A 15,532-nucleotide genomic window follows, 5' to 3' on the forward strand; every position below is an offset into this window, starting at 1 on the left:
CCCCAGCTGGCTGTGGGCTACTTCACTACGCTTGAAACTACCATAGGTCTTTGAGAGATAGCTACTTGACTGTAAACATGCTACGGAAGGATTGCATACTCAGTCATAACAAATTTATCATCTCCTATCTAAGACAACAGAAAATTCATGAATATTTATTTTTTACCTTGGATTACCATGAAAAATCATATTACTTACATGAGAAACAAAGCAAAATACAATTTTCTATATCCTTCATTGGATTACGAGTAAGAAATGATCCGATACAATAAATGAATCAGCACATCACCTTCTAAATCTAAAAAGTTTTATTTAACGAACACATCACATTGAATAAAATCAGTTTGAGGGAGATTAGTTGCTTGCTAATTAGTAGAAAATAACAATACATGTTTGGGCAATATATCCAACAGAAGTTCGATGAAAACTTCAGCTCGATATCTCTTGACTTATGCTCTCTCATAAATTCTGGTGGAAGTGACGCCTTTCATGACACATTCCTAGACACACAAAAAAATTTCTTGGTCAATTACAGGACCACATCGTGGGTTATTTATTGTCCCCTTTAATATTGGGAAGGAAACAGTATTTATTTGAAAATATTCATTCTGGGATCCTATATATACCTGACATTGTAATAAGTTAGGGAGATATAAAAACCGATAAAACATAAGTCTTCCCCTCAGGGAACTTTACAACGTATAAGGTGAGTGAGAAATATAACCAGAAGTGCAACATACCATATGGTGTATGCTGAGAGCAGGCACAGAATGCTTCTTGGGGGACAGCACGCCTTGACTGAACTGAACTTAAAAGCATGAGGGGCAATTGCCAGAGCGAAACCATGATCCCAATGGAGTCACCTTTTTTGTTCTATGTGAGCAAGCATGACTGTTTCGTTTGGTCGAAGAGTGATTATAAGATGACCTAGCAGTAGAGTCTAGAATTAAGCAGCAAGAAGAGACTCACCACCACCAGTTTATCATCCACTCGTTTTCTCTTTATGGTGGTTGATTTCCCGTCCCACTTCTGCACCTGTACCAGGACACCTCCATCTAAGGTTATGACGCTCTGCGAGCATAATAAAAAATGATTACCATTGGTATGTGGTAGAGGAAAATAAAATAAAAAATACATCACCTTTGAATAAAGGAATATTTTGAGGTCATTAGTCATTCTAAATTGTAAGGATATATTAAAACAAAAAATGAGTGTCAAAAACAATAGCACACAAATAATGCTTTATGATCAGAATATTATACAAAAACACAAACTTGAAATAATACTCTAAAAAATAGAGACAATGAATTTATGTTGAGGTGATAGTCTTAGAGGTAATTTTTCTCCTTTTTTGCTTCCACTCTTTCATAAACATCCTCTAACATTGTTATGTTATTTTAGTCCACTTCAAATAATCTATGTATTGTATGACAAATAAATTGTGTTAATCACTTTAAAAAAAAAAAAAGACACCTTTATAGAAAGGAGAGGATTCACCAACTAAATGTCAAAGGCAATAGGGTTTAACTCTAGGAAGTCAGGGGTCTTTGATCTGTGATAGAACAGTTTCCCTGCTTTTATACAAAATGGCTTCTTACAGGTAGCAGTCTTTTAGAAACCATGCTTTTCTTCTGCCCCAATGCCTTCATCCTCACCTTGACTTTTCTGTCATCTGCAGTAACTTCATCAAATTCCTGGCCCAGTTTGAAGGAAATCTCAGTATTTTTAAAGGTGCTTTCTGATTTAATGGTGATCACATCCCCATTCACACTGATGATCATGTTGGGTTTGGCCATGCCAGCCACCTTCCTGGTGGCAAAGCCCACGCCTACAGTTGTGGAAAGAAAAAAATGGCAAGTTCACAATTTTCCTTCACATCTTTAACGAAGTCAGAGCTGCAGTGTATGTGTGTGTGTGTTTGTATGTGTATAGGTAGGTTAGTGTGTATAGGTGGGTGTGTGTGTGTAAAAGGAAAAAGACACCAGTGAGTTTCTTAAAAGCCTCATAAAACAGCTGCTGCAAATAAGTAAAGCAGGTGAATATTCAAAGAAACCCATGGCATGCTTAAGTGTAGGTCTATCTAAATTTTTCTTCTGGGTTTCATATACAACTCCATGGGAGACACATTGTTAATTTTGAAAAAGATTAAGTCTTCTGGAATATATATATACACACACACACACACACACATACACACACATATATATATATACACATCTGTGTATATATATATAAAGTCACTGTACTCTCAAATTAACTAGCCATCTCAACCGTTAAGGCAGCAAATATCATTTTACTCAACTCATGAAATGCTTGGGTCACCTCAACCTTTCCTTTTTAGAAAACAAAAATCCATAGTCAAAGAATTCTCAATAGGATTTTTAAAACCAATAGAGCTACTCCATTTAAAAATAATCTGTTTTGGTGTACAAAAGTCACATTTCATGGCGTTTGCTGCCAAGTCCTATTTTCTTGGCTTTTCCAAATTACTATGAAATGAAGATTTTGATTAATTCCTCCAAAAGGCAAAATTTAAAAGAATCACTATTTTAGTAAGTTTAGAAATCAATACTTTGATTCTCAATCACATGAGCTGCAAATCCCTCTTTTAAAAAAGGAACTTTTTTCTTATGTAAGGTAAGGGATGAACTGTGTATAACTTAATGTGGACAGTTGGAACTTGCTGTCACTGCATATGTTATACAGAATTTATGACAGTCGTAGGTATGTTCAATTTCTTAACACATGTACATAAACCTAAGCTACTTCTTTTACTAAGGGTGACTTATTTATGCCAAAGGTTAGATAGAAGCGTAAGAGGGAGAGAAATACTGTACAAAACCAGTGATGATGAGGCTCTTACTTAGCTCCCTGTCTGGAGAATGTCTGCAGCTGGAAAGATACATTGCTTCATCAAGTCCTGGCTCTGGTACAAAATATTACTTCACATACATGGAGTGAGTCAGTATAATGAATGGATGCAACATCAGGTATAATTCCAGAATGGCTGAACTTGGGAAAAATCACATTCTCCATGGTCCCTCTTTGACTGATGAAAGTATGATCATCAGTTACAGCAACTAATTTCAGGAGATAGCTTATTGTCTTTCATTATCACCAGTACTTTATAATTTTATAACACTGTGGCATAAGAATTTAAATATAAATGTTAAAAGTGTAAAATGTTCCTTAAAAGCGATAGCAGAATAACCTCAAATCCTGACATTTCTGTATGAGCACATACTAATTAGTTTACTGAATCACAACTAGTTGATATTCTAGAAAGTTAGGTCTCACTTATGCTCAAGTCCCTAAATTCCGTCCTGTCTATAAACAAAGAAAACAGTTGTACTTACAGGAAAGGAAAAAATATAAATACTGTAGAATTTAGGGAAAGATAAAGTCTTGAGACAGAGAGATTAAATCCTAACCCCTGTAAACTCTCCCCCTCAAATTGCTACCCCTGAATACAACCTTATCATACATATGGGTGTGAGGAGAGGGGCTTTCAAGGTAGAAGCTGTCAGAGTGAGAACCAGCCTCCTCACCCCCTTGTTTCATCGCAGTAATTATCCAGGGAACATTCACACAACACACTGGCAATATTAGCAGAATCTAAAAGCCTGAAAGCTTCCATTATCAAGGAGGAGGTATGTTATGGATATAACATTGTCCTTTGGACTTACTTGATAATCCGATGGCATCCCATGTAATTCCTAGTCAAAAAAATATTTAACCCCTTAAAGCAACATATTTTCTGAAATTAAGATTTTGGCTCCGGTAGAACAACCACACATTTTAACAGATTGGCAGTGAGAACATAAAATAATTAATTAATATAGGTTTACTTTAAAAATTACATTAAAAAAAGAGAACTATAGTGCTTTCCACTTCAAATAGGAATTATTCAATTCTAGGAAATAAATATAGTCTTATTTATTTTGTATGCAAAAGAGAATGATAGAGAAACAGGCAAAGAGCCAAGTAAAACAAAGCTACCCCAGTTTAGCAGTGAAATAAAATCTTGTCATTTCTGTGAACCATAAAAATTCCAGTTAGACCCTTTTCATATTGGCGCACCTGTAGGAAGCATTAGTTGTGACTTTGGTCTAGAATGTTCTACAAACAAATGATTCTTACTTGCTACTTTTATAGCCTCTGTAGAGAAAGCAGCATTTCCTATCTGGCCAATGCTTCCAGAATGAAAAGCAGTCATAAACCCCTCTTCCCCCAGAGAAAAATTATAAATCCAGTCACCCCACAACAGATTTTCTTACCCACTTCTTTCATGTAATCATCAAAGTTTTCACTGGAGCTAAGTTTCCAGGTACCCACAAAGGCATCACACATTTTATGAGATTTCTAGGATTATCTTCAAGATGAGAAAAAAGCTGTAGCTGTCAGGAAGGTGCTATGACCTTCTTGAGTCCAGATAACTTCCTTTTAAAGATGCCCAGATCATGTGACCTTTGGAATAACCAATTGGGGACGATATCAGATCATTTCCTTCATTACCAGCCTCTGCAATTTTTCCTCTGAGTCATGTTTTTAATAGAAATTTCTCAACTTTGGTTCTCCTTGGCAAATGGTCATTTGACTTAGAGTACAAATTATTTTTAAGCATTCACAAAATATTTTCAGCATTCCTATTTTGAGTTTAATGCTCAGGGCATTGAATTTGTACCTATTATTTCCATACATATTTATCCCAGTGTAGAGTAGGTTAATTATTTTGGGATGAACTTTGACCCCCTTTTCTAGAGTTTCTATTAAAATTACAGTTACGTGGTTCTTTTGAATTGAGGAACATAAGAAATACCTTACAGATTCTTCAGTAAAATTACTCATGATTTCATCTCACTCTTTCCAGCCCCTAAATGAGAGCATTGAATTTATTTCCATAGTATTGGGGCCTTAAAAAAATAGGCCCCTTTCCAAAATATGTTCCTCATACTGAGAGAATTCATCCAGTTCCTGAACTGTGTTATTATGAGCTCAAAATTTATCCAGACCTAAATGGTGTCGCTTTACTTGAAAACGATCAGAAGCGGTGGTGGCCACACACTATCAAAATTTAATTTCCTTCTTTTACATAGTGAATAATTCATGAGATTACTTTTCTAAAGTATTCCTGTCTTTCGACCTCCTTCTACCGCATACCAGAACGATGGAAGATGTTCATATGTGCGTCAAACTGCCATGAACATACCGAGATTTTAGAAAAGAGCAAAGCAATAAAAACACGGCATCATGATGAATCACTACACTGTGTACCCCACTGAGTAGTATCTGCCGCACACGCGACTGATTCACAGACCCGTGTAAGTATCCTGACGGCTCCCCAGAAATGTTTGAGGAAGGGGATTCTATAAAGGACAGGTTTTTCGGTGGGCAAACAAGTTGCTAGAAAGGCCTGATAAAGTCGTGTTACAATAGCAAGTTTGAACTGCTGCATTGTTAATGGCACGGTAATAATGTTCATGCACTCTGGACTGTTGCATAGGTCCATGGACTGTGGGGGTTGTACCGTTCCGGCTAGACTTCCTATTAAATTTCATCTGTTTCCTATGAGCACGTAAATAAAAATGATCAATCTTAACAGTGATAACTTGACGATGTTCTCAGTTAATAATAGTTTGCTTTTCTGTTCTGGTTTGGTTTTGGTTTATCTTTTTTAAGATTTTTTTTTTAAGATTTTATTTATTTATTTGACAGAGACAGAGACAGCCAGTGACAGAGGAAACACAAGCAGGGGGAGTAGGAGAGGAAGAAGCAGGCTCATAGCAGAGGAGCCTGATGTGGGGCTCGATCCCATAACGCCAGGATCACGCCCTGAGCCGAAGGCAGACCTTTAACTGCTGTGCCACCCAGGCTCCCCTTTTTTAAGATTTTCTTAAGAGAAGCTTTAGGTTTACGACAAACTTGAGAGGAAGGGACAGAGATTGCTCAGGTACCTCCTGCCCCAGCACATTCACAGCCCTCCCCGCGATCAGCATCACTCACAGTTTTTACCGAGGGTGAACCTATGTTGACACCCAAAGTGTGTAGTTTACGTTAGGATTCACTTTTGATGTTGTACATTCTCTGTGTTTGGACAAAGTATAATGACACATATCCATCATTATAATATCACAGAGTATTGTCACAGCCCTAAGGATTCTCTGTGCTCTGCCTATTCATCTAATTCCCGCATCCCTAAGCCCCCAACCTGTGCAAGCACAGTAATTTTTACTGTCTCCATCGTCCTGCCTTTTCCAGAATATAGCTGTGTATGTGGCCTTTCAGATTGCTTTCTTCTACTTAATAATATGCATTTAAGTTTCATCCATGTCTTTTCATGGCTTCATTGCTCCTTTCTCATTAATGCTGAAAAATATTCCATTGTCTAGATGTACGATAGTTTATGTCATTCACCTACTGATGGATATCTTGATTGTTTCCAAGATGTGGCAATTATGAATAAAGTTGCTATCCACATCCGCATGCAGGTTCTTGTGTAGACATAAGTTTTCTTTTTTTTTAAAGATTTTATTTATTTATTTGACAGAGATAGAGACAGCCAGCGAGAGAGGGAACACAAGCAGGGGAAGTGGGAGAGGAAGAAGCAGGCCTCCAGCAGAGGAGCCTGATGTGGGGCTCAATCCCATAACACCGGGGTCACGCCCTGAGCCGAAGGCAGACGCTTAACCGCTGTGCCACCCAGGCGCCCCTAGACATAAGTTTTCAACTCCTTTCGGTATCTATCAAGGAGCATAATGCAGTAATAGTATGCTTCATTTCGTAAGGAACCACCAAACTGTCTTTCAAAGTGGCTGTACCATTTTGCATTCCTGCTAGCAACGAACGAGAGTTCTTTTGCTCCGCGTGCTCACTAGTATTTGGTGCTATCAGTGGTCTAGATTTGGGCCATTCTGGTAGGTGTGGAGTGGCATCTCATTGCTGTTTTAGTTCGCATTTTCCTGTTGGCTTTTGATGGGGAGCATCTTCCCATACGCTTATTTGCCATCTGTGCATCTTATTTGGTGAGGTGTCTGTTAAGGTGTTTGGCCCATTTTTAATTGGGTTGTTTGTGTTCTTATTGTTGAGTTTTAAGAGTTCTTTGTATATTTTGGATAATAGTCCTTTATCAGATATATTTTTTGCAAATATTTTTCCAGGCTTTGAATAATGGTTTACTTTTCAAAATATATGTTGATGCTTTACTTTTAGTAACAGATTGCTTCAGACAGATTTTCAAATGATTATCACACTCGAATAATAATCATGTGTATTTTAACACTGCAATTTAAATATTTTTTTGGAGATGGCCTGTCCAAATACTGGATCCCGAATACTTGAAATGTGGCTTGTATGACTCAGAAATTAAGTTTTTAATTTTACTTACTTTTAATTAAAATTGAAGAAATGATCCTCATACAGTTACTGGGAAACTTTTAAATATATGTGGGAGAACCTGAATATGTGAATCTACTCTCCCAATTATAGAAATATCTAAATTTTATGAAATCTAAAAGTCAATCAAGCATTTCAAAAGAAAACTTAGAATCTGAATTGAGAAGTACTAATAGTATTAAATGCACACTGAACTTTGAAGACAATATAAAAAAAGTACAGTATCTCATTAAAAATTCTTGCACTGATTATGTAAACTATGAAATGTTGAAATTATGACATTTTTGATATACTGGGTTAAATAAAATACATTACTAAAATTACTAAATTACTAAAATTAATTACTTTAATTAATTTAATATTTCTTTTTCACTCTCTTAACCTGGCTACTAGAAAATCATAGATTACACATGTGGCTCACATTATGTTTCTGTTGAGTAGCACTGTTTTAGAGTCCCATAGTGACACCAAGATTTATTTGTTTATTCAACATGTGTGTTGGACACCTTGCCAGCCCCTGGGGATTCAATATGGGCAACCTTTTCAGGCACTTGCTGGCTCTCATACATTCTAGTTCTGGAAAAGATAATATACAAGTAGATAAATAAACCAACATCAAGTAGTGATTTCGGAGAAAACAGAATGAGGTAATCTGATGTAATGACTGCTTTGAGTGTTGGCAACACTAGATGGTGCAGTTCAGGGAGGTCAGTCAAAGGAGGTGGACAATGGAGCTGATGCTTAGAGGATGAGAAGAAAACAGTCACAGAAAGATGAGACAAAAGATGTTCCAGACACAGAGAACAGCAGGAGTTTGCAGATTCCATTCTCATTCATGACAATTTCACCTGAACATGACCACCAACACAAACTCATGACACATAGATATATGTTCCTATAAAACCATGACAAAAGTACAGATATATGTTCCTGGAGAGCAGAGTCCAAGCTCCATTAAAGCAGGAGCTTTTATTGTGAGTATTTACGGGTGCATACCCAGTAACTGCATATTCAATAAAATTGAATTGAGAGTCCAGTAACACTCCTTGTAGAATTACCTTAGGAATATTTCTATGGGCCGGTAACCTCATGTTCCTGTGTTAACATATTTAGTATCTGATCATTGCTGGAGAAATGGCATATAGAAATTTTCTAGAAACAACAGCTGGCTCCTTTAATGATTTCATATCAACAAAAATAGTAACCTATAGTATAGGAACTTGGTAACTTAAGTAGCAATGAAAGAATTAATATATAAGAAGGTTGTTGGGTCTATATGAAAAAAATTCACGTTATCAGTTGTGTAAAGGAACAAAATAAGCTTGCCAGATTTACTTAAAGGGATGGTGTCTTTAAAAGCAACTCAGTTTATGTTCCAAATACATGGGCCATCCTAATATTCTATGAACAAGTCCACTAAGTTATGTATCATATAAGACAGAGATTTCCTTCAAACAAGCAGCTTTCCAGAAATTATTTTTAAGTTTTTTATTTTAATTCCAGTATAGTTAAGGTACAGTTATATTAGTTTCAGGTGTATAACATAGTGATTCAATAATTCTACACATTACTCAGTGCTCATCATGGTAAGTGTACTCTTAATCCCCTTCACCTATTTCACTCCTATTCAATGGTGTAATATGGGCAACCTTATCTCCTCCAGTAACTATCACTTTGTTCTTTATAGTTAAGAGTCTGTTTCTTGGTTTGTCTCTCTTTTTTCCCCTTTGTTCATTTGTTTTGTTTCTTAAATTCCACATATGAGTGAAATCATATGGTATTTGTCTTTCTCTGACTGACTTATTTCACTTGGCATTATACCCCCCAACTCCATCCATGTTGTTGCAAATGGCAAGATTTCATTCTTTTTTTAATGGCTGAGTAATATTCCGTTACATATACCACATCTTCTTTATTCATCTGTTGAAGGACACTTGACTGCTTCCATAATTTGGCTATTGTAAATAATGCTGCAATAGACATGGGGTGCATATATTTTTTTGAATTAGTGTTTTTGTAATTTTTCAGTAAATACCCAGTAGTATGATTTACTGGATCATAGGGTAATTCTATTTTTAATTTTTTAAGCAACCTCCATACTGTTTTCCACCAACAGTGCACTGGAGTTCCTCTATCTCCACATTCTTACCAACACTTGTTTCTTATGTTTTTTATTTTACCTATTCTGACAGCTGTGGGGTGATAGCTCATTGTAGTTTTGATTTGCATTTCCCTGATGATGAGTGATGTTGAGCATCTTTTCATGTGTCTGTTGAACATCTGTATGTCTTCTTTGGAGAAGTGTCTGTTCATGTCTTCTGCCCATTTTTAAATTGGATTATTTGTTTTTTGGGTGTGGAGTTATGTAAGTTCTTTATATATTTTGGATGCTAACCCCTTATCAGGTATGTTATTTGCAAAATCGTCTCCCATTCAGTAGGTTGCCTTTTTGTTTTGTTGTTTCCTTTGCTGTGCGGAAGCTTTTTAGTTTGAGGTAGTCCCAGTAGTTTATTTTTGCTTTTGTTTCCCTTGCCTCAGGAGACATACCCAGAAAAATGTTGCTACTGCCAATGTCAGAGATGTTGCTGCCTGTGTTCTCTTCCAGGACTTTTTTGGTTTCAGGTCTCATATTTAGGTCTTTCATCCGTTTTGAGTTTATTTTTGTGTATGGTTTAAGAAAGTGATCCAGTTCCATTCTTTTTCATGTAGCAACACCATTTGTTGAAGGGACTGTTTTTTTCTCATTGCATATTCTTGCTTCTTTTGTCAAAGATTAATTGACCATATAATCATGGGTTTATTTCTGGGCTTTCTATCCTGTTCTACTGATCTTTGTGTCTATTTTTGTGTCAGGACCATACTGTTTTGATTACTACAGCTTTGTAGTATAACTTGAAATCTGGAATTGCGATACCTCCAGCTTTTTCCTTTTTAAAAAATTTTTTTTTAATTTATTTTAGAGAGAAAGAGCATGATCAGGGGAAGGAGCAGAGGGAGAGGGACAGGGAGATAATCTCCAGCAGACTCCACACAGAGTGCAGAACCCGATACAGGGCTTCATCCCAGGACCGCGAGATCATGACCTGAGCTAAAACCAAAAGGTAGACACTTAATTGACTGAGACACCCAGGAGCCCCCAGTTTTTCTTTTTCAAGATTGTTTTAGCTCTTCAGAGTCTTTTGTGGTTCCATGTAAATTTTAGAGTTATTTGTTCTAGTTCTGTGAAAAAACATTATTGGTATTTTGATAGGGATTGCGTTAAATCTGTAGATTTCTTTGGGTAGTATGAACATTTTAACAATATTTGTTCTTATGATCCATGAGCATGGACTATCTTCCCATTTGTTTTTTGTCATCTTTAATTTCTTTCATCAGTGTTTTATAGTTTACAGAATACAGGTCTTTCACCTCTTTGTTTAAGTTTATTCCTAGGTATTTTATTATTTTTGGTGCATTTGTAAGTGGGATTGCTTTCTTAATTTCTCTTTCTGTTGCTTCACTATTAGTGTATAGAAATGCAACAGATTTCTGTACGTTGATTTTGTACCCTGTGACCTTACTGAATTCATTTATCAGTTCTAGTAGTTTTTTGGCAGTCTTTTTTTTTTAAAGATTTTATTTATTTGACAGAGAAAGACACAGCAAGAGAGGGAACACAAGCAGGGGGAGTGGAAGAGGGAAAAGCAGGCTTCCTGCTGAGTGGGGAGCCTGATGCGGGGCTTGATCCCAGGACCCTGGGATCATGACCTGAGCCAAAGGCAGGCGCTTAACAACAAAGCCACCCAGGCGCCCCTTTTGGTAGAGTCTTTTGGGTTTTCTGTATATGGTATCATGTCATCTTACTTCTCTCTTAGCAATTTGGATGGCTTTTATTTCTTTTTGTTGTCTGATTGCTGGAGCTAGAACTTACAGTACTATGTTCAATAAAAGTGGTGAGAGTGGATATCCTTATCCTGTAGGGGGAAAGCTCTCAGTTTTTCACCATTGAATATTCACAGTGGGTTTTTCATATGTGTCCTTTATTATGTTGAGGTATATTCCCTCTAAACATATTTTGTTGAGAGTTTTTCATCCTGAATGGATGTTGTACTTTGTCAAATGCTTTATCTGCAGCAATTGAAATGATCATATGGTTTTTATCCTTTCTCTTATTGATGTGATGTATCACATTAATTGATTTGCAAATCTTGGACTACCCTTGCATCCCTGGAATAAATCCCACCTGATCGTGATGAACAATTTTTTAAAATATATTGTTGAATTTGGCTTGCTAATATTTTCTTGAGGATTTTTGCATCTATGTTCATCAGATATGTTGACCTGTACTTCTCTTCTTTTTGTAGTGTCTTTATCTAGTTTTGGGACCAGGGTCATACAGGCCTCATAGAATGAATTTGGCAGTGTTCCTTTCTCTTCTATTTTTTGGAATAGTTTGAGAAGAATAGGTAATAACTTTCTTTAAATGTTTGGTAGAATTCATCTGTGAAGCCATCTGGTCCTGGATTTTTTGTTTGTTAGAAGTTTTTTTCATTACTAATTCAATTTCATTGCTGGTAATAAATCTGTTCAAATTTTCTATTTCTTCCTGATTCAAATTTGGGAGGTTGTATATTTCTAAGAATTCATCTATTTTTTCTAGGTTGTCCAATTTGTTGGCGTCTAATTTTTCATAGTATTCTCTTACAATTCTTTATATTTCTGTGGTGTCAGTTATTTCTCCTCTTTCATTTCTGATTTTGTTTGAATCCTTTTTTTTTTTTTTTGATGAGTCTGGCTAAAGGTTTGTCAGTTTTCCTGATTTTTTCAAAGAACCATAAACTGTCCAGAAATTTAATCCAAAGACCTCGACGTCATATTTTATGTGTCTACTTTGCAGTATAACTTGGAATATAAGCAACTGCCTAGTACTTCCATAAATTACTTTCATCTCAGTTTCTAAGGCTTAATCTTGCTGCCTGGATAAGATAGAATGTGCCCTCATCAAAAAATCAGTATGGTTCACCACAACGTTGATGGATTGTCATATGAATAGATGGAATACAATAAGGAGAATCACACTAAAAAACAATTCAACATTATAAGACCTTGGATTCAACATTCTTTGAAAAATATCTTCCTTGTGTATTAATGAAGAAACTTCAGATTTAACCAAAAATTTTGTGGTCATCCTTTCTTGAAAACTAGTAGAAATTATACCATTCTCATTTTCAAATTTGTTTCATCGTTTAAAGTTCATGCTGGTAAAATTTTTTCACAAAACCTTTTTTGGCAAAACTGCTATGTACAAGGCACTGTGCTAGGTGCAATGAGGGGACAAAGTAATAAATAAAATGTGATTTCTGGGGCGCTTGGATGGCACAGTCCTTTAAGCCTCTGACTCTTGGTTTCATCTCAGGTCATGATCTCAGGGTCATGGGATCAAACCCCGTATTGGGCTCCATGTTCAGCATTGACTCTACTTGAGATTCTTTCCCTCACCCTTTTTCTCCCCCTCTGCCCTCCCCCCTTGTACACATATAATGTGTGTAAGATAAGTGATATCTTCATCCCATCCCCAATCTCTCCTCATTCCTGATCTCCCCTCACCATCCTGAAATTTATCTCAACCATGACTTAAAGTTCCTTGTACTTGTTCACTAAATATTTGCTGGATTAATGCATTAATTAACAAAAGCAATGAGGTTTGTGTTTAGGCTACATAATCATTCTTATTGCTTGTGTATGAGTTTTAAACCAATAAAACCATAGGCTCAAATCCATGTTTTACAAAGATATAGTGGCACTAGGAAGGTATATTATAAAAGATAAAGTAAGTAGATGGAATTTCCTTCACAAGGCACACCTTATGGGATGGTGAGGTCTGAGCAGGGATAACAGCAGAGAGAGGATGGAAAAGTAGCAGAAGAAAGTGAGGAATGACATAGGAAGGGTAGAGGAACCTCCTTCCTTCTGGAGGAGACTGGCCGTCATAAACAAGGTACATGAGAGAAAATGTGCCTTTGGCTGTAAAAGGAATTCCCACAGGAACAACTACTTTTTTATTCACAAATATTCAAATAGCAACATTAAAATGCACATACCAGACCATACTCTTACCCCAGAGCCACGGAGAAGGGCTGAACACATTGACTAAAGCCTTCCTTTGCTTTAGAAATGTGGAGCCTAGGGATGTGGCCCCAGACACTCAGTGCTGACTGGGGACAAGCCCTCTCTGGTTCAGGCTGACTGCTTTGCACTTTGTTCCACTATGGACAGCTTCCATGGAATGCATCCCTCTGACCTTTGACTGTGTTTATTTCTTTTGGAGGAAATGAGGGTATTTTTTCTGACAATTTTTAAGTTGAAGAGGAAACATACCCAATCTTGGGATAATAAAGAGTAGAGACAAAGCCATGATGAGAGGGAGTGTTTCCACAGCATGTGTGTGATAGGTTAAGAAAGGGTTCATGCCAAGGTTCTCCTTTTATTTAAACAAAGTTCCTATGTTAATGTAATATTATTACCAATGTTTGGGGATTTCTTAAAGTTTTAAGATAAAATTTTGGCAGGTAATTTAGGCATATTTTGTTTGGTTCTCTCCCCCACCCCAGATTATTGGGAACTTTAAATGTGAGAATTATTTTATATTTCCTATCCTAGGTTTAACAGGCAAAGTAAAATTACCTTTATTTAGTTTGTGTATCATTCACTGAATATTTGTTCACAGCGTCTGATCATTGACACTGTGATTTCAAATAGTGATGGTTTTGGAAAGAGTGACTAAGCCAGTAGGCTGTGCATCAGTTAGAAAGGTGGTGGCTAATTATAGATTTGTGTTGTGACTTCAAGAGGGTTGTGTAACTTCTTCACTTGCCCTCTTACTCATAAAAGGGACTGCTTGTTCATAGTGTAGTTGGCTCAAGTAGGAACCAACTAAAGAGCTGGCAAAGCACTTTCTGAATGTAAAATGTGTCCGATTTTGTCATTATTTAATAAAGCAAGCATCATTATGAAGAACTGGCTGTGGGCAAGTGAAAAAGTGAACCTGGAAAATCAGCAAGGAATGTACAAATGAACCAGTTGTGATATTAGAAGATATCACTAAGAAAATGTCCAGGAGGACAGACACACACACACACACACACACATATCAAGTTTGTTTTCTTTTTTATGTTCACTTAACATTAAGTTATTCCTTTTTTGGGGCGCCTGGGTGGCANCCAGTTGTGATATTAGAAGATATCACTAAGAAAATGTCCAGGAGGACAGACACACACACACACACACACACACACACACACACATCAAGTTTGTTTTCTTTTTTATGTTCACTTAACATTAAGTTATTCCTTTTTTAATTCCTGGGTATACTATATAACCCCAATACTTGGGGGTAAGTATTTTATTATTCATCCTTGGATACCTTAGGCTTAGCATTCTGTATGATGTGGAAGTTCTGTATAGTTCATTGTTGAATTAGGAGGAAATGGATCAGATTGATTTAGATCATATTAAGGCACAAATGACAGATAACATTGTAATATTACTAGATGTATTTGCATTTTCAAAAATAGATCCTTTTTCAAGGGAAAAATTTCAGGTGTGGGAAGTATACAGTAGAACAGAAGAACGAGCCTGGCCTCCTCAAGTCATAGTAATATATACACTGCTACTTGTGCTTATAAGAACTTTCTTCAACCCACAAGGAACGAACACACTCTGTGTTTTCCAAACTTCTGTTCATAACCTCACTTTTACCAGTCTCAGCCCACTTATATTTTATATGCTTTTAAAACTTGCACATACATCATGTGGTTTTCATACATAAATAGGACTAAATACAAAGAAGGTAATCAGCCACCTATTCATCAAATGTCTAGTAAGTGTCAGTCAGTGTGCTGGAGGCTCTGGCATAAAACTGAGGAAGACAAGCAGGCGCAGGCACATGTGGGCTATGAACTTTCCGGAGACGAGGGACCGAGCATCTGTAGTGGTCTAGAGTGGCTCTGACCGATGGTAGGCACAATCTCTGCTTCCTAGAAGGCACTGAAGAAATGACATTTAAGAGAAAGAAGAAGGAAGAGGTCAGAGACAAGGAGAACTAGAAAAAGAAGGAGAAGAGGAAGAAAGGGAAAGAGAGTAGGGAAGAGGGAAGAAGGGA

At 36.7% G+C, this 15,532-nt stretch overlaps 1 protein-coding gene across 1 annotated transcript; it reads right to left on the reverse strand.

The window, feature by feature from the left end:
- Positions 1–415: 415 nt before the first annotated feature.
- FABP4 (fatty acid binding protein 4) lies at positions 416–4,386 on the reverse strand. Its single transcript, NM_001304862.1, is given in 4 exon segments — positions 416–500; positions 970–1,071; positions 1,656–1,828; positions 4,278–4,386. Coding segments are annotated over 4 exon segments (399 nt in total). The 5' UTR covers positions 4,351–4,386; the 3' UTR covers positions 416–449.
- Positions 4,387–15,532: the final 11,146 nt, after the last annotated feature.

The sequence above is a fragment of the Ailuropoda melanoleuca genome, chromosome 9 (genome assembly GCF_002007445.2).
Source record: "Ailuropoda melanoleuca isolate Jingjing chromosome 9, ASM200744v2, whole genome shotgun sequence".
In the NCBI taxonomy this organism is placed as follows: Eukaryota; Metazoa; Chordata; class Mammalia; order Carnivora; family Ursidae; genus Ailuropoda; species Ailuropoda melanoleuca.